We start from the raw sequence: 19,560 nt of genomic DNA on the forward strand, positions 1-19,560 counted from the left end.
AAACTCAAACAGGTTCAAGAGACACAGATGGCACGGAGGACTTTGACTAGAATCCTCTGCAGAACCTTGGGACCCAAATGCAAGATCGAGAGAGTCAGAAGTGTGCTAAATATGCACAGCAGGGCCTCCCTAAAGGCCTCAACCAGTTGCAATGTCAGAGGGACCTGGAAGTTCAGGACGCATCGGGAATAGATTTGTAGCTGGCACTTCATGGGTTTTGGAGCAATACCATTGGGCACACAAATGCCCTCATGCCCTTTCTGAAGTTCAGGAGTTTGAGCTGATTATCACTTGAAGGTATGTGTTTCTTCTACACTTACCTGAAGACTTAGATTGTGACGAGGATCTACTGCAGGAATGACTTCAGGAGTGGGAACAGGACTTTTCTTTCATCTTTGTCCGGCCACTATATGGAGTCTTTCGATGTTTCGAAACGTACAGTTTTACCTCCTGGACAAGTATAGCCCTTGGTCTCATCTGGGAGCTGTTGTCGCAGGTCGTGGAGACGTGCCCTGATTCAGGTACCACAGTCATAGCTCGTGGTGATCAGTCACAGACATCTGTTTGCAACAGTCCATACAAGGCGTAAACCCTGTCATTTTGGGAGGTGACATATTTCCCTTACACACTTCGTCAAAGAAAGATTTTGTGAAACACCTTGTTGAAGACAAGAACAGTAGAGGTCTGGAGCCAAGTCTGAAGGAGGGGTAAGAAAGGAACTGATGTCAGCGCATATGGGTGGCGCTTATTTGCATCACTTCTAAAGTGGAGTGACGTCATTGCAGAGCCTCACAATGTCACTTGTTGGCACGCAGAAATATTGCTTCTGGATTTCTACCTCCAGTCCGACGGCTTGGGGAATATTCACAAGGTGAGGAATCTGTGGTTGGAATGTTTCATCAGAAACTTTTTTGTGGTGGTTTGTTGGGTCTCTATCTCATCCTATTTTACAGAAGTACGGATGGCACATTCACAAAATAAGTAAAGAGTATACCTGATGCCCAACTCTGGGAATAGAAAATCACTAGACATCAGAGAAGAAATATACGAATTATGAATTTAAGAAGTGCATCTATTGTAGGCAACTGTGGAGCTCTTATGACCATACTAAATCATGCACAGTAGTACCTAATGCCGCTTGTGGAAAAGATTTGGCACAGACAATGACAAAAGGTTATTACCATTTAAAGGCTATGTGAATATGTCAAATTTTCATTAGCTATGAAAAGCAAGGCACTCTGATAATAAGAGATAATCACCCAGATCAGAAACCAGTTCTTTCCACGTTGGCAATAGAGTAATTGGTCTTCTCTAGCAGAGCTGAAAGCAGGAGGTGCCATTTTAGAAAGCGAATCATCTAAGCATAAGCAAATGAAACTTGAAAAAAATCAGGTATGTTAAATGCTCTATTTTCATTTTGCTTACCGGAAGAACAAAAGCATTTATTTCAGATTTTTCGACCACATGGACATCCCATTTAGTCTCTGAGATTGCTGGCAAATCCCCGTTGCATTTAGTCAAGTTGTCGACAACTTTCTGGACAACAAGATGACGAGGGTCTCTCTCAGGTAGCATTTGGTCTTTAAACTCTTCTATTAACTGAGAAAGCAAATGATAAAACAAGGTCATGAAAAAGGATGGCAGATCCCCTGATGTGTGCATACAGAGAACAGTGCCCTGCCAACCCCCAGCGCTGCCCACCATTGCGCTTCAGATTTTCAGATTCCATCAGGAGCATAAAAGTACTTTAAAAAAGGGACACTGTTCTGAGCAGGATCACTTAGGCATTATCAAGCAGGCAAAAAGGCCAAGGTACAATAGCACATACAAGTGAACAAAAAAAAAAAAATCAGTGAACAATTATATATAAAATTATTAATCCAATAGTAATTATTCAAAAACCAAAGAGCACCATTATGCATGGAACAATCCAATACTACACTCCAACTATGATATGATAAAACATTCAAGTAGTCACCAGAAAAATCATTAGCAAAGTCTGCAACTTCTCCTGCCTTCAGAAAGATACCTCAGCAGTACTGCCCAAAGGTGGAGGGTCTAAGGATTGGACTCAGATTAAAAAGTATTGCAGGACCAAATGGGCAAAATGGCTCTCCCATCAAACTTAATCATCAAGGTAGTGTTTCAAGAATGTGAGCACCAAAGCCCACATTACAGTCTGGCAGGTGTCCGTAACCAGTAAACCCCTTGCCAATGCTGTAGTAGCAGCCTCAGCCCTGGAGAAAGGAAGCTCAAGGCCTCTTAGAGCTTGCTTCTTAGTCAGCATACTATCCACCTTGACAGAGTTCTCGTTTGCAATGCCTTGCCGTTCTTGGTCCTAGTGAACCCCGCAAAGAGCTGACCATCTACAAGATTGTCTCTCATACAGTGAACGTAGAAACTCTAAGCTCTCTTAAGATCAAGCCGACGCAACCTCTCCTCTTCTTTCGAGGGGTGTAGTGGAGCGAAAACTATTGGCAGGGTGACTGATTGACCAACATGAAACAGCAAATCCACCTTTGGCAGGAATGCAGCCTGAGTCCACATCACAAATAGTTTGGGAACAAAGAGGTGTAGGAAGGGTGAAGTGAGCCTCTATAGTTCATTCATGCAGTACACAGAAGTGGAAGCAATAAGAAAGGCTGCTTTTAATGACATCAGCCATACTGAGCAACTGTGAACAGGTTCAAAGAGCAGACACATAAACATCAGGACTAGATTTAGGTCCTACTAAAGCTTGACGAATGGCTTTGAAGGGTACATATGCATCAGGCCCTTCAGAAAACGCATCACAACTGGTGATTTAAAGAGGGAAGGTTCACCAAACTTACCAGAAGAAGCCAAAAGAACCCACAAGTAACCTTTAACAGTGCCCACTGCAAAGTCATCCTGGGGGCATGACAAAACAAACAACAATATATGACAAAGTGTGGCGTACAGAGAGTTGAATGATGGACCCCATATTAGGACACAGACCTTTTTCAGAGCCAAAGTCGATATATTTTGTGGACAGTCATGTGGGTGCAAGATTAGCATTTAAGACTTCAGAAAGTATAAGAAGTCAGTTTTTGCCACTCAATATCCATGCATGGAGGTGTAGGTTGTGGAGGTTTGAATTATAACCTTCCCCTATTGCTGAAAAAGGAGGTTCTCTCAAAGGGGTAGCCATATCCGAAGGAAAATGATCAGGATAGTACTCTCTCGCCTTGCCCAGTCATGGGCTCTTAAGATGACCTGGGCCTGGTCTGTCTTGACTTTTCTTAGAACTCCAGACAGGAGAAGTAGCGGGGAAACAAGTCCATGAGATCCATTTTCCATTGTAGATGGAATGTGCCTACCAATTACCTTTTTAGAGGAAACTCCAGCACACAGAAGCTCTGGCATGGCATATTCTTGCTGGTGATGAACAGACCTAGTCAGGACATGAGGCACTGATCGAAGACACACTGTGCCACATCTGGATCGAAGCTCCATTTGTGGTACTCCAGCTGACGTCTGCTCAACGTGTTTGCTCTGGCATTTGGGGAACCCTCTAGATGGGTGGCTACCAAAAAAAAACTTCTGCTGGTCTAGACGCCTCCAAACACGTACAGCCTCCCAAGAATAGGATCCATGATCCCATCCACCCTGCTTATTATAGTACCACATGACAGTCACGTTGTTCCTTAGGACCTGTACCAGCCTTCCCTTGATGGTTGAAAGGAACGTTTTCAGGGCCAAGTAGATTGCCCACAGCTTCTAAAGGGGCAATATGGATCTGGCTAGCCACTGGATGCAAGAGGCTCCTGATCTTCACCTTCCCCAGATCGACTTCTCAATACATTAACAATGCATCTGTTATAACAGTGACATCCGCGTGGGAGAAAGTGGCCAATTGTCAAATTGGCACATTTTCCACCACATGAGGCCCTGAGCTGTCTCTTTTAAGCTGTAAGCAGAATCAATGAAGCAACCATGCTGCTAGATAAATTGAAATGTTCTGCACGAGCCAACTGGTGTATGGGATGGTGGCCTGCATGAGGCCAGGAGCCCACTCAGCCTATGAACTATCCTCCCCAAGACCCAGAAATTAGCTTCTCAGCCTCTCTGCAGCGTTGGAAAGGCCTTGAATGCTAACATGTCCTTAAGGAGGGAATCCTCGTTGTATGGCTGAGGTAGTACCTTTGTTCATTGGTGAAAAACTCCAAGGAGCTAAAGTGCCCAAATATTGTACAGAGGTGGTCTGTGAATGACTGCAGTGAGCTCCGCCTTGAGCAGCCAGTTTTTGATGTACATGAATACATATAGTCTCGACCCCGAAGATTAGCTGCTACCCCTGCCATCACGTGCATGAACACCTGAGGGTATAAGGTAGGGCAAAAGGGTTGCAAGGTAAACTGAAAGAGTTCCATTTCTACTGTGAACTTTTGATTCATGGAGACTGCAGGATGGGTATAAGAAATATGTTCCCTGCAAGTCAGTGTACACCATCTAGTCTCTTGGATCCAGAGCAAAAAGGATTTGAGCCAAAATGAGCATTTTTAATGTGTCCTCCTTTGAAAACGGCATTCAATGGCTGGAGGTCCAGTATAGGGAGTAAGGTCTCTGTCTTTTTTTGGCACAAGGAAGTAGATTGAATAGCCCCTCATGTCACTCTGTGCATCCATCATTTGCATGATGGCTCCTCTGACCTTCAGGAAATGGACTTCTTCTATCAAGGCAAAGGCAGGGTCTCCCAAAATTGCTCTGGTATACAGGGAATAAGAAGGGGGGATGAGGTAGAAGAAATACTGTATCCTGCCCCCACCACTAGATGCTTATGGGCTTGAGAGAAAAGCAGCTTAGGTGCAACTGCTACAGGGGAGGAAGAAGTTGAAGACTGATGTCTCTGTTGTAATGAGCGACCTCAACCCCACCCCCTGCCATCTGCATCAAATGGGCTGACTTTGCTATTGTACTGGCTGGAAGGTTGATGCTGCTCGTAAAAGAGACCACTGGGATAGCCTCTAAACATCATATACTGCTGGTGTAATTCACAGCATCAACCTCTGGCGTGAATATCTTTGAATGTCTCAATCGCCAAGTTGGCCTTTTTCTGAAAAGTCAGAATCCATCAAAGTGCATGTCCATAAGGGATGATTAAACATCCTCTGAAAACCCAGTTGACTGTATCCAGCCTAATCTTTTAAGCACTACACTGCTGAAAGTAGCACTGCCTATGCAGTTGGTGGCATCTAGGTCTGCATGCAACACATATTTTGTTGTGCTTTGTCAAGGTTGGATCTTTTGAGCCAGTTTGTTCCTGAGGTCCTCTGAAAGAGCAGCCGGCAAGATATCACTGGCCATGTCCCTTAAGGCATGGGTGTACTTGCCCAGAAGGCACACCACCTTCAAATAGGTTATTGCCAGGCTAGCTGAGGATAACATTTCATGCCAAAGGCATCAAAACAATTTGACTGCCTATCAAGGAGGTACAAAAGAAAAGCATTTGAACTGACAGGATGCCTGCCCCACAAACTTACATTCATTGGGTTTCTCATAAAAAAATATCAGTGTCTGTGCCGTTTACACACAGGTCACCAAACCAGAAGGGGTGAGCATAGCTTAGAAAAAATAGTCATGGGAGTGTCAGTAAGGGCCTCCTTAAATTAAGTGGTAATAGAAGCTCAGGTAAAAAGAAATCTCAGACAATAAATGTGTACCACCTCGGAGCTGAAGAAGAAGAGGGCTTTATCCACTGATACTACACACTTCTAGGGAGAGGCTGAGACTGAAGGTCTGGCTGTAAAACCCCTGGTTGCACATTAGTTATTACATAATTGTAGGAAATTTGGTTACTGGTTGAGGGGAGTGGAACCCAACATAAGCAGCAACTACAATACTTGTCAGGGTGAAGTCACAAGCAAACCAAAGGAGCGAGGGCAAGGGAAACAGGAAACCTATGCACTTCAAAGGGAAACCTTTAGAAGCTTCTCTCACTTCAAATGCGGTACCTAGTATAAATATTGCACCCCAGACACCAACTAACGACACTTCTGTACCTGCTGAGACTCTGCAAGCTAAAACATTGCCACTCTGCTGGCTACTGCCCTGCTGGTCTGCTGCCTTGTTGCTTGAGTCAGAGGGATTTGGACCTGAACCCAGATCTCCCAGAATGACTCCAAGGGCTAGTCTGCTGGCCTCCTATTCAGAGCCACAGGGACATACCAGGGTCCCAACTACCTGAACCAGCCCCCAGATCCAGCTGGAGCAAGCCCCTGGCCCCCTTTTGGTGTTCCTCAGGTCCTGGGCCATTGGTGTGGCCTCAGAGTGGCTGAACTAAAGTTTTGGGGTTCTTCACAACCATGAATGGGCCAGGTTGCACTGAAAGTTTGTCACTCACACAGCCGGTCAATGCAAAGTTTTGTCAGCCCAACCCTCCGTGCTACAGCATGGACCACTTGCGGGGAGCACCGCGGCGAAGCACTAGCCCAAATGTTTGCGACGACAACAGGATCTTGGAGCTAAAGCAACTACCATCCACGACACCAGGCCTGCTCTTTGTGCTACACTGATTAATGTCCGCAACGCCAGGCCTACTCATTGCACTACATAGACAACTTTTTTGCGACACATCCCTGCTCCTCGTGGCTCCCTCCACCATGAATGGAACTCCTTGTGCTGGACTGAAGGTAACCTGGTCCCTGTTTCCAACACGTGCTTTATTGCGTTCAGCCTGAATTTGTGACTTTCCCCAAGTCTTTTACAGCCAGATAAGGTGAGTGGTGCTTGGGGCTTTTTGGGTTTATTTTCACTTAAAACTTTAAACTTGCAGATCTCCTGTTCTACTGATATGACATTTGTTAAAATGTATTCTATTTCTCTAAATTGCTGTGGGATTTTCCTTGTGCTGTGTTTTCACTCGATTACTGTTTGAAGTGCTACATAAGTAATTTACACATTGCCTCTAAGTTAAGCATGACTGCTCTGTGCCAAGCTACAAGAAGGTTCAGCACAGATTAACTTGGAGTTTGCGTATGCCTCATTATGTCGAGGATTGTGGCTGCCGCTTGAGTAGGGTTTCACACCTATCAATCAGTAACTGAATTTCTTACATTGGTGATCGGTAACGAGGAACGGGACTTGTGTTTGTGGCGTGCCATAGAGTGATTTTGTGTTATACTGACAATTCCAAATATATTATCTGAGACCAATTAAAGTTTTTTTTTTTGTAATTATTTTATTAGAAATAATGCAAAAATATTACAGAACAAAGAGGGGAGGACAGAGCCCCCGTATCAATTTGTAAATCGTACAAACAGCAGTGTATGGGAGACAGGATGGATTAAACACAGTCAATCGTAGTCCTGTGCACTCTAAAGGACGGTAACAACTAATGAACGGAAAAGCTGGAGAGGGAGAGCAGTAGGGAAACGGAGTAGAGAGATAATGAGAAGGGGAGGCAGGGAAGGGGGTCATGGGGAAGGGATGCAGGCTGAGTAGCAAGTCTTTAGGGCTTGGCAGATGTTGATGAATGTAGGGGTGTGGCGGTAGTGTACCTGTACAAGGGCCTCTGAGGGGTGTGTGGTAAAGATTTCGGTAGCTAAGCAACACAATGTTCCTTCGTGGAGGGAGAAAAAATAATAATAGGTAGGGGTAAGTATGGGGAAGGGGAGGAGGGATGGGAAAAGGTAGTGGCTATAAACTAGGAGCTAGAAGTTAGTAGTTAGAGGCTGGCATTCAAGGAAACAAAGGCAAAGACAAGGGGGGGGATAGGAGAGGAGGGGCAGGGTAAAAGGGGGAGGGGAGAGTATTAAGGGGGACAGAAGGGGCGTGTGATGGGAATGGGAAAGCAGTGAGCAGATGTATAAAAGTGCGTGTTAGCGAGGGTGGAGGCGGGAGGAAGGCTGTTATAGAGTTGCTGGCAAAAGGATGGTGAGAGCAGGTAGCAGAGGGGGTTATCAACGGACCAGCGGCGGTGGGGGGTCTGTGAGAAAAGGAGCCCACACCTGATGAAACACGGCAGCCTGATCCTGAAGATTATAGATGATTCTCTCATGTGCGGCTATACGAGTCATTGTCGCTATCCACTCATCGGGGGTGGGAGGGTCCACCGATCTCCAGTAGCGGAGGATACAAATTTTAGCAGTAGCTGGCGCCGTATGCAGCAGTCTCTGGAGAGGTTGTGATAAGGCTGGGAGGGTATATATATCATGTAGTATGGCAAGGGAGGGAGGCAACGGTGTTGGGAGCAATACTGAGGTAGATAAAGTAAGTCCTACAGCTTCCCACAGGGGCTGGGCGGATGGGCAGCCAATGAGAATATGGAGTAGATCACAGTGTGTCTCTGGACAGCGCCAGCATGTTGCGTGCCAGAGGAGCACTGCCCTATGTAACCTCACCGGAGTCCAGTACCAATCGTGGATGATCTTGTAGAGGCAGAATTTCAAGCGAGCTTCACGGGTGCCCCTGTCGAGTGCTTCCATTAGGTCTATCCAGTCTTCTGCATCAAAGGACCGTCTATGATGGGTTTGCCATTGCAGGCGTAGGTTCTCCAGGAGGGGCTGTATTTATGACACATGATGACGTCGTAGAGGCCTGCCATGACTCCTTTGTGCTTCCCCCATGTCTGTAGATAGGGCACCACGGGTGAAGGTTAAAGTCCCTATCGGACGATGTCCGTATTGTACTGCAGGCAGTTTTTGAGTTGTAAAGTCCTCTTGCAACGTGGCAAAGGATTTGATCGCTCCGTTTTGCAGGATCTGGGCCAAATGAACGATGCCAGCATCCTTCCAATGTGGCCAATTAAAAACCTTCCCTCCTATACGCAGGCTATCATTGTTCCACAGGGGCGCCTGGGCGTGTAGGAAAGGGTGAACTCCAAGTAGGTGGCGAGCATTCCTCCACGCCGCACGTGCCGCCTTCAAAATCAGATTCATGGTTGGGGGGGGGGGGTGAGATAGTGCAGTAAAGTCCACAGAGACCTCCACCGTGTGAGAGCAGCGCTCTCTCCACTGTTACCCACTGGGGTAGCTCCGTCGGTCCAGACAGTAGAGTGGCCAATTGTGACAAATGCAAAGCCAGGGCATAATGTTCCACCGAGGGGAGTCCCATTCCCCCTGTAGGAACGGCGCACCATTAGTTTAGCTGGTGCGAGGCGTGGGCACATTGAGCCCCACTTAAAGGTTCTAATTGCTGCGTCTATGGATCGTAGGAGGGAGAGAGGCACTTGGAGGCGCAGAAGACCTAAAACGTAGGTGAAACCATTCTCACCGCCTGCACCATGCCCCACATGGAAAGGTCCAGGTGGGCCCATTTATCAAAGTCCAGTCTCATTCGTGTAATAAGAGGGGTAAGGTTGTCCGCCACCATATGTTCCAGGCCTCTGTCGTCCAGAATTCCCAGGTATTTTACGGTGCTTTGGAGTCCATCGAAATGGAAAACCGTGGATATCAGCCTTTGTTGTCACCTGCGAGAGGGAAAGGGCCTCGCTTTTCTCCCAGTTTATCCGATAGCCGGATATAGGTGCAAAGTCATCAATGATCCCCAGCAGAGCAGGCAGGGAACCTTCGAGATTAGTTACTGTGATGAGTACGTCGTCAGCAAAGAGGCAGATTTTGGAGACCTCATCCGGTAGAGTTAGACCCCGTATCAAGGGAGAGGCGCGGATAGCAGCTGCAAGCGGTTACATAGCGAGCAAGAACAAAAGGGGTGATGGGGGCATCCCTGCCGGGTCCCTCTGCGAATGGGGAAAGGGTCAGAGAGAAAGCCCCCACAATTAACTCACGCTGTGGGGTGATCGTATAGGAGGTGGACCTTGGAAATGAACTGATTCCCCCAAGCCGAATTTCACCAGGGTCGGGAACAAGTATGGCCATTCTATGCGGTCAAACGCTTTTTCAGCATACAGGGACAGGGCCAGAGCAGCTTCCGGTGCGTTCCTAGATTCCCATAGAGTGTGGCAGAGGGTACCCAGGTGATTTCTGGAGGTGCGACCCGGCACAAACCCCACTTGAGCATGATGGATAAGGGAGGGTATAACTTTGAGCAGTCGGTTCGCTAAGACGCTGGCCAAAATCTTGATATCCCATTCAGGAGGGAGATGGGCCGATAACTACTGCAAAGTAGGGAGTCACATCCCGATTTCAGTATAACTGCAATTGTGGCAGTGTTAGAGATCGCGGCCAGAGAGCCTGTCCGGCAGTCCTCATGCAGTGCTCCATGGAGGACATCGACCATCTTGTCTCCTGCCCATTTATAAAATTCCGCATGGAATCCATCCTCACCGTGCGATTCATGGTAGAGGATGTCAGAGATGACCTGCGCTATCTGCAGCCGGCTGATATCTCCTTCCAGAAGGGTGCAGCCCTCTTCAGAGAGTGAGGGTAGCGTTATGCCAGCTAGGACGGTTTCAATTTGTTCGGGCTTGGAGGTCAATTCGGGGGTGTACAGTTGTTGGTAGTAGGATGCAAATTTGTTGACTATGTTCTGAGGACGTGTGAGTGTCGTTCCTGTGCGGGTGGTAAGGGCCGGTATGGCTAGGGCTGCCGTTCTCTGGCAGAGTTGCGACGCATACTCGGCCTGTGAGGTATATAGGTCATTTAAGGCCATGCGAGCGCGTTCCAAGCGCCTACGCACGGGGAGGGATGGGCGGTCCGTGTATTGCCTCGTCAGTTACCTTATATCAACTTCCAGGGTCGCTTGCTTTGCCCTCCTGTCTTTGTTCGACAGCGCGGCATCTCTCATCATCTGTGTTGTTGCTTTGGCCGCTGCCCACAGGATCCTCTTAGAGTCGGTGGAGCCTAAGTTATTCTGGACATATGCGGACACATGAGCTCGCAATTGTGCCTTGCCTTACGGGGAGCAATAGCGGTGAACTGCAAGTCTCCAGGGCTTGCGGCCTGGGGACATTAGGCCCAGTTGGACAGCTAGTTGTATTGGGGAGTGGTCCGAGAGCCCGCCTTTGAGTATCTGAGCATCCAAGACATGCAACACTAGGCACTAGGCAGTGGGAGATGCGAAAATAGTCTAGTCGGGATTGTGTGCCATGCACCGGTGACAGAAAGGTATATTCCTTGTCGGTCAGGCGTGTTAATATCCAGTAATCTACCAAACCATTATCCTGCATCACGTCAGACTGGAGGGCATCTAGGGGGCCAGTCCTCTCTAGCACCACGTCCCTAGGCAGGTTCCAGTCTCCCCCTATGACATATCAGGTAGCTCCTATTTCTGATAAGAGGCGGTTGATTAGCAAAAAAAAACAGGCGCTTAGAGCCCGTAGGGGCATAGATGGATCCCACGCATAATGAGGAATCGTTGAGCCTTAGTTTGGCGAACACATAGCGGCCCTCCGGATCCACCCATGTTTTAGTGACAGTGAAAAGTATATTTTTCAGTAAGAGTATTGCGACGCCACACTTCCTTGGGACACCTCCATCCTGTTCTCGGGGAATGGGGCTGCAACTGAATAACGCTGTTCCTACCCAATCACAGTGTGGCTTAGCAGATTCTGCTCTGTCGAGGTGGGTCACTTGTAACAGAGCTGCAGTCTGCGGGTCTAAACCTAAGGCTACCTACGGAGCCCCTAGCCTCGGTCAGTAGTGCTTGAAAAAACATCAAACAAACAACAGCAACTTTCAGTAACTGTCTGAGTTAATCGTTCAGGTAAATGATGGAGGGCCCATAGGGTCAACTTGGGTATGGGGTGCAGGGTTGCATAATCAGGCCATGGTGCGGACCACAGGATTGTTCCTTTGCCGTGTCCTGTACCCTGTGAGAGCATATTGTGACCTTAGAACAAGAGAGGCATAACATAGGTAGCAACAGTACTCATCTGTCTGTTGGCGAAGTGGATAGTTCGTTGTACCACACGCAGGGTACCGGTGCAGCCATAGTAGTGTTGATATCATGCACCAACTGTCTCTGTTCTCAGGTGGGAGCCGTGGAGGGCTTGAAGGGGAAGCGAGATTTGTCTCTGTCTGCCACTTGGGTGTGCACTGCCACCGCGTGCAGCACCTGCCCTCTGTCATCATAGTTCTTCGAGAGTCTCTCTAGGTCTCTTCCCGGGGGTGGGAAATCTGAGGCCATAGTTCCGGTCTCTCGGTGGCAGACTCCTGTGGTGATTGGATTGTGGCCGCCATAGACAAACTCTGGGGTTAGGGTGGTGTGGCCGTACCCATGGGGCGGGCTTGTAAGCTGTCGAGAAAAAGTCGCAGGTCCGCTGGATCATAGAAGTCTTTGGATACGTTATTTTTAGTGATCCACATCCTTGCTGGTTCAAATATACCAAATTTCACCTCCAACTGACGTACACAGGGTCGGAGGGCCAAGAATGCTTTCCTACGTTCACTGGTTTCTTTTGAGAAGTCAGCAGTCATCCGGATCGTTTGTTCGTTCATCCGGAATGGGCCATGAGCGCGGGCCGTCTGCAAGGGTTGTCGAGCCTGCGCGTGTCGCAAGAAGCAGGCCATAATTGGTCGGGGTGGTTGTCTCCGTCGCGGTGTTTGGACCAAGTCTATGTGCTCTTTGAAACTCCAAGGGGGGGGTCGAAAGTCAGACCAGTGAGCTTGGGTAAGGTCACCTTCAGGAAGGACTGGACGTCTGCTCCTTCTATGTTCTCCGGGAATCCAAGAAAGCAGACTTGTCCCTGCGACTTCTGTCTTCCAGGTCAATGAGCTTATTGCGGAGATACAGGAGCTCTTGATCTCTGTCTGGGGCGAGGACGGCCAGTGCTTCCACTGTCGTCACCCATTGATCTAGACTTGTCACCCGTGATTGGAAGCAGGCAATGTCCAGATGCATCGACTTCGTTTCCTCCGTCAGAGAGGCCATCATGCTGTCTATCCCTTCCAGTCTGCGGCCCATCACCGATATCTCCTGCAGGATGCGGTCCATGGTTGTGCCCTGCGCGTGGTCTGTCATGGTGCAGGGCCGCCCCGGGCGGGTGCACCTTAGGTGCAGGAGACGAAGTCCGGAAGTGCTGTAGAGCTTCAGATAAGAGCAGTTGTCTTGCTGGTATGCCTGAGTGATTATTCAACGATCTGCCCCCTAGCATCGCAGGGTTCAGGGCTCAGGTAGCACATAGTAAAGGCTCTAGGCGAGATGTGGTCCTCTCTTTGCGACCCGATATGACCAGTGAGTTGCCCCACTCCTTAATGGTGAGCACGTCAGGAGGGGGAAGAGAAGGCCTTCCGCTCTCAGGTCTGAGGTCCGAGGCTCTGGCTGTATTCTCGTCTCACTAGTGGTAGGTCACGGCCTACTCGCCTTCATGGTCCAACAGTCGCGCTCAGCCAGGAGTCGGGGGGACCACCGTAGTGTGGGACTTTGCCTCTCCTCAGAGTAGGGAGGTGTACAGTACCACCAAATTGCACCCTGGGCTCTCTCCTTACGCAGCAGCATCCAGCATGAAGGCGCTAGGGCAGTTATTAAAGCCCCGGGGACTGACCTTAGGTGTCTGAGAGTCTTCTGTCCCGGCGCACCCCCCACCTGATGTCATCCAGGGTGTTCGTCTTCTTGTCCCCCTCAGCGTTTCGAGGTGCAGTCCCCCGTAATGGGGGTGGGGGGAGGTGTGGGGCCAGAGAGTGCCTCAGGTCATCGCGGAGTATTCCGCTTGTGGCTTCCAGCTTGTAACCATCCCCTCTATGGCAAAATCTGTCAGCTGCGATTTCGTTCTTCTTTGGTTTATATATATGTTTTCTTTAGTTATGCCGCGCCGCGGCTTTGACCCCCGAGAGTCCGGAGTCTGGAGAGGCTCTGTCTGAGGCAGGGGAAGGTGGTGTAAGGGTGGGGCACTGTGGCGCCTGCGTGGAGAGCTCGCGGGCGTCAGAGGCAATCCCTCAGTGGGGTGTCACTACTGTGCGTACCTTATAGAGGTTCGGCCCGAGCCGCTCTCTCCGCGCTGTTGCGTCGCGCTGGGCCGGGGACGTGCGAGAGGCTGTGACCCGACACCAGGGCACAGGCCACCGGGATCACAGTGCATGGATGGAGGGGATCGGGGCAGTCCTCTTCGCTGAGGGGCCCCCCGGCTTCAGCTGCACTCTGCGTATCCCCGGCAGCTATGTGAGGGGGCGCATTGCATCCAGAGCTCCTCCCCACCCGGTCCAAGGCCCGCCGCCAAGCGGAGCACCCTCACTAGGTGGCCATCTTCGATCGTGGCCAGACCACGCTCCCCAATTTAAGTTTTAAATGTCATGGATTGCCCTTGATTGGTCTTTTTGCTTCTTCCAAATTATCTCTCACCCTACTGACTGTTGTGCCTGAAATCACACCTGCTAGGATGGAATTTGAGGTTGCCAACATAGATGCCTACAATGTTGATGAGCTCAAGGAGTTCTGCAAAGAGAGGGGACTTCCAGCCAAGAGCAACACCAGAAAGCTGTAGCTTTAGACCTGGGTGGAAGCTCACTAGTTACTGGTTACAGCAACAGAAGGAGATGATGAGGTGGGAAGACAGGAAGAGGACTTGGATACCAGTCCTAATATGTAACATTCAGCTGAGGTGGATGAACTGTCACCTGGATTGGAGCTCCCTCTCACAGAGAAGAGCAGTGTGTCTTCTCAAGGGCTTTCCCCAGAAAAGCCTGTTGGACAGGAAGGCCTAAAGGGAGTTTAAACTGCCGATGGCCCAGCTAAAACTGGCCACGGAGGAAACAAATTGGCCACGGAGGCAGAGGAGTAAAAATGGTTCATGAGAGGAGGCTCATGGAGCTGGACATAATAGTTAGGCAGGCAGAGTCCATGAATGTTGTTGGCAGCATTCCTATAGTGCCCTCTGGGGACAAAAGGATCCACATTCCTAAAGGTCTGGTGCCTAACTTTGTTATGGGGGACAACACTGACAAATGGTTTGAAGTCTAAGAGGAAGTTTTGCAGATGCATGGGATCCCTTACGATGATTGGGGGGATAGCCTCTGGAAGCATATTCTTAGTGAGGGAAGGGACAACTTACTGGCCCTAGTGAAAGGGGACAGGATGAGGTATCCTCCCTTGAAGGAAGCGCTTGTCAGGAAGTATGATTTCACCCTCGAAAAGCATAGAAAAAGGTTTAGGGAAAGCCAGAAGATGCCCCATCAGTCCTGGGTGATTTGTGTAGATTCCTTTTGCAAGGCACTGGGGGGTGGGTAAAGGGCAGTGATGTGAATAATGATCAAACGCTATAGAAATTGATTGCAAAATAGCACATCATCAGCCTTTGATCTGCAGATCTGCACCAGCACCTGACTGATAGTAAGTTCAGTGGTCCCAGGGAGCTTGCAAAGGAGGCAGGCCACTGGCTCAGCACCAGGGTCCATAGGAAGGTAACTGGGAGTGACCCCAAGAAGGGTGGTTCAGGTTCTTTCCAGCAGTGTGATGGGGAGGTTACAATGACCCAGACAAGTCCCAGAATAAGGGGGAAGGAAACAGTTCCCATGCCTCTCCTGAGAAGCAGGGAGGAGGTTCTGTTGTGTCTTGGCCTAGGGTGCCCCAGTTACAATCCCACTGCTTTCACTGTTCTCAGCTAGGACGTCAGCAGGGGGACCTATGTCTGTTTTAAGAAACCAACCACTATTGGGACCTTTAAATGGGGGGCAATATGGCCTTTGGGGTAAGTAGCCCCCAGGAGCAGGAGATAGATTATTTCCCAGTCCCCAGGATGAGCCACTCTGAGTTAACGAGTCCCACCCACATCGCCGGACACACTCTTGACCCACTCTTCACCTCAAGCAACCACATCTCTTTCAGCCACACCTCCGAACTCCACTGGACCGACCATCACTGCGTCCACTTCACCTTCAAGAAAAACACCGAACACCACTGCATCCCTCTACCGCCTCACCGCCGCTGGGGAAAAGTCACCGAAGACCAACTAACCAGCACACTCGCCAAATACCCACCACCCGAACCCACCGACCCGAGCACCGCCGCCATCAACCTCCATCAATGGATCCTCAACTGCGCCAACACCTTAGCCCCACTCAAGAAACCCACCGCCAACCAAGAAAAGAAAAAACCAGCCTGGTTCACAGACGAACTGACCACCTCCAAACGCACCTGCCAGAAACTCAAGAGGAAATGGATCCTCGAGCGAACACCCGACAACCTTGCCACCCTCAAGGACGCCAACCGTGAACACCACCAACGGATCCGACTCGCCAAGCGCGCCCACTTCACAGAACTCCTCAACAACAACGCCCACGACTGCAAAGAACTCTTCTGCATCGAGAAAGAACTCTCCAACCCCTACGCCAACGTCAACGACGTCCCTCCCTCCCAGAAACTCTGTGACGATCTCTCCACCTTCTTCCACCAGAAAATCACAGCCATCCACGACAGCTTCAACACCGCACCTCCGCCAGACCCCACCCCGACGACTCCTCCCACGCCTGCCGCCTCACCACCTGGACCCAAGTAGACGACGCCGAAACCCTAACAACCATGAATTCCATCCACTCAGGCTCTCCCACGGACCCGTGCCCACATCACGTATTCAACAAAGCCGACGCCTCCATCGCCCCCAAACTCCGCAAGATCATCAACCTCTCCTTCAACTCCGCCACATTCCCGGACAGCTGGAAGCACGCAGAAATCCAACCCCTCCTCAAGAAACCCAAGGCTGACCCAAACGATCTCAAAAACTTCCGACCGATCTCTCTCCTCCCTTTTCCAGCGAAAGTCATCGAGAAGATCGTCAACGCACAGCTCGCCCACTTCCTAGAAGACAACTCCATTCTAGACCCCTCACAATCTGGATTCAGATGAAACCACAGCACTGAGACCGCACTCCTCGCCGCCACAGATGACATCAGACAACAAATGGACAACGGCGAAACCTCAGCCCTCATCCTCTTCGACCTATCAGCCGCTTTCGACACAGTATGCCACCACACCCTGCTAACCCGTCTCCACGAAGCCGGCATCCAAGACAAAGCCCTCAACTGGATCTCATCCTTCCTCTCCGACAGAACCCAGAGAGTCCGACTCTCACCCTTCCGCTCCAAAGCCACCAACCTCATCTGCGGCGTCCCCCAAGGCTCCTCTCTTAGCCCAACGTTGTTCAACGTCTACATGGCCCCCCTCGCACAACTGGCCCGTCAACACAACCTTAGCATCATCTCCTACGCCGACGACACCCAGCTCGTCCTCTCCCTGACCAAAGATCCGCTCACCGCCAAAACCAACCTCCACGAGGGACTAAAATCCATCGCCGAGTGGATGAGCAACAGCCGCCTGAAGTTGAACTCCAACAAGACGGAAGTCCTCATCCTCGGACGCACCCCCTCGGCCTGGAACGACTCCTGGTGGCCCACCGCCCTCGGACCCCCACCCACCCCAGCCAGCCACGCACGAAACCTCGGCTTCGTCCTCGACTCTGCTCTCACCATGTCCAAACATGTCAACCCCGTCTCCTCTTCTTGTTTCAACACCCTCCGCATGCTCCGCAGGATCTTCAAGTGGATTCCAACAGGAACCAGGAAGACGGTGACTCAAGCCCTCGTCAGTAGCAGACTTGACTACGGCAACGCACTCTACACCGGCATCCCAACGAAAGACATCAAACGACTCCAACGCATCCAGAACGCATCCGCCCGCCTGATCCTCGACGTACCCCGCCGATGTCACATCTCCCCCCACCTGAAGGACCTCCACTGGCTCCCTGTGGAAAAAAGGATCACCTTCAAACTCCTCACCCACGCACACAAGGCTCTACACAACACCGGACCCACCTACCTGAACACCAGACTCAACTTCTACGTCCCCACACGTCAACTCCGCTCTGCCAACCTCGCCCTCGCCATCGTCCCCCGAATCCAGCGCAAGACCTCTGGCGGCAGATCCTTCTCCTTCCTCGCCGCCAAGACCTGGAACTCTCTCCCCACCTCACTACGCCAGACCCAGGACCTCCTCACCTTCAGGAGACTCCTCAAGACATGGCTCTTCGAACGCTAGCAGCACCCCCCCCCCCCTCCCCAGCGCCTCGAAACCCTGACGGGTACATAGCGCGCTTTATAAATTCACTGATTGATTGATTGATTGAATGAACGAGGAGTAGGAACTGTCACCTACTAGATTTGCACATCACAAAGGCTCTGCCTCAGCATGTACACAAAGGGTTTGACTCTGGTCTTTTGTGACCCTAGACAAGCTGGGGCCAGGACAGAGATGAAGGGGATGCTTGACACCTCACAGTGGTGGAATCCTCTTCAAGCTTCCTCCACTTCAAAGTGGGCACCAGGTATAAATAATGGACCTCAGACCCCACTTCTTTAATACACTTCTGGGCCAGTAAGAAAGACTACTATGCTGCTTAAAGGAAAGCCACTCTGCTCTAAAGGACTGCTGCCCTGCTGTGCTAACCTGCTGCCCTGGTACCCTCTTGCCTGAGTGAGAAGTGCTGGACCTGCACCTCTGAACCCAGGACCCCAGATTGACTCCAAGGGCTAGTTGGCTGGCCTCCTGATCAGAAGCCTCAGTGACATAACAAGCTAATAACAACCTTGAATCCAGCACATGGACTCTGCTATCTGTGAGTTCTTCCCTCCCAGGTGATGACATTCCAAGTCCTGGACCCTTGTAAATAGGCCAGAAGGTGTTCTGCCTACCCATCTGTGGATTAAGCAGAACAGACACATCTACTCCGTCGTGCAGCCCCCACATAATCGGTGCATCAATTCTGCTGCTTGAGGCATCGCAATAGATGCATTGCCTTTGCTGCATGGACTTCATGACGCAAGGACTTCACATAGCATCACACCCCATCGGAACTACTACTGTGCGACACATCTCCACAAAAAGACAACAACGCATCTCCACGGAAGGAAATCGCATCACACGTTGCAGTTACCCAGAACTGCCGCTGCCCGATGCATCTCCCCGCCCAGACCTTGCATCCCCTATAATGTGTGATGCATCCTTAAAGCAGGATTTTGCATCTCTTCACAACCAATATTAAGGTACTGTGTTCAGCAGCCCTAAGTAGGTCCCTGTAGATGGTTTGCGCTCCATTGCTCTCAGCCTGAACTTGTAACTTTGTGCTGGTCAGGCGCAACAAGATAACCACAGCTGGTTTACTGAAATCTTTAAACTTGCATATCTCTGATTCTATTGAATGGATTTTTGTCCTTTTGTTCTTCATTTATTTATTAAAATTCACATTTTCTACATTGGGTGGGATTTTACTTGTGTTGCGTTTTCACTTTATTACTGTTTGAAGTGCTGCAGAAATACTTTACATATTGCCTCTAAGGTAAGCCTCATGGCTTTGTGCCGTGCTACAGGACGGTTGAGCACTGGTAACTTTAGGGTTTGCTTGTGACTTCACCCTGACAAGGATTGTGGTTGCTGCTTGAGACGAGTTTTACCCTCTCAATGAGTAACCTAATTTCTTACAATCCTGAAAACCAGAAGAGGACAGAATGGTGTACAGAGGATTGGTGTCACCTCAACAAAAGCTTTGCATCCTATAAGAAAGCACTATGGTATGCACCTACATTGAGCTGAGAAGGTCTGCATGTCCCTTAGATCGAGAAGGACTATCACAAGTCTTTCTGAGGGAGGTGGTCAACTTGCCCACTTCGAGTAGAAGCTCGATGACCAAAGCATCCAGGCTTGGCAATCATGATAAAA

At 49.9% G+C, this 19,560-nt stretch overlaps 1 protein-coding gene across 2 annotated transcripts in view; it reads right to left on the reverse strand.

Annotated features, from left to right (window-relative positions):
• Positions 1-19,560, reverse strand: part of OMA1 (OMA1 zinc metallopeptidase) — a 435,938-nt gene that overhangs the window by 323,743 nt on the left and 92,635 nt on the right. For both annotated transcript variants that reach the window (XM_069232569.1, XM_069232568.1), the window contains exon 4: positions 1,426-1,599. In XM_069232569.1, the coding sequence (XP_069088670.1) occupies positions 1,426-1,599 (174 nt within the window). The remainder of the gene's footprint in view (positions 1-1,425; positions 1,600-19,560) is intronic.

Source organism: Pleurodeles waltl, chromosome 4_2 (genome assembly GCF_031143425.1).
Source record: "Pleurodeles waltl isolate 20211129_DDA chromosome 4_2, aPleWal1.hap1.20221129, whole genome shotgun sequence".
Lineage (NCBI taxonomy): Eukaryota > Metazoa > Chordata > Amphibia > Caudata > Salamandridae > Pleurodeles > Pleurodeles waltl.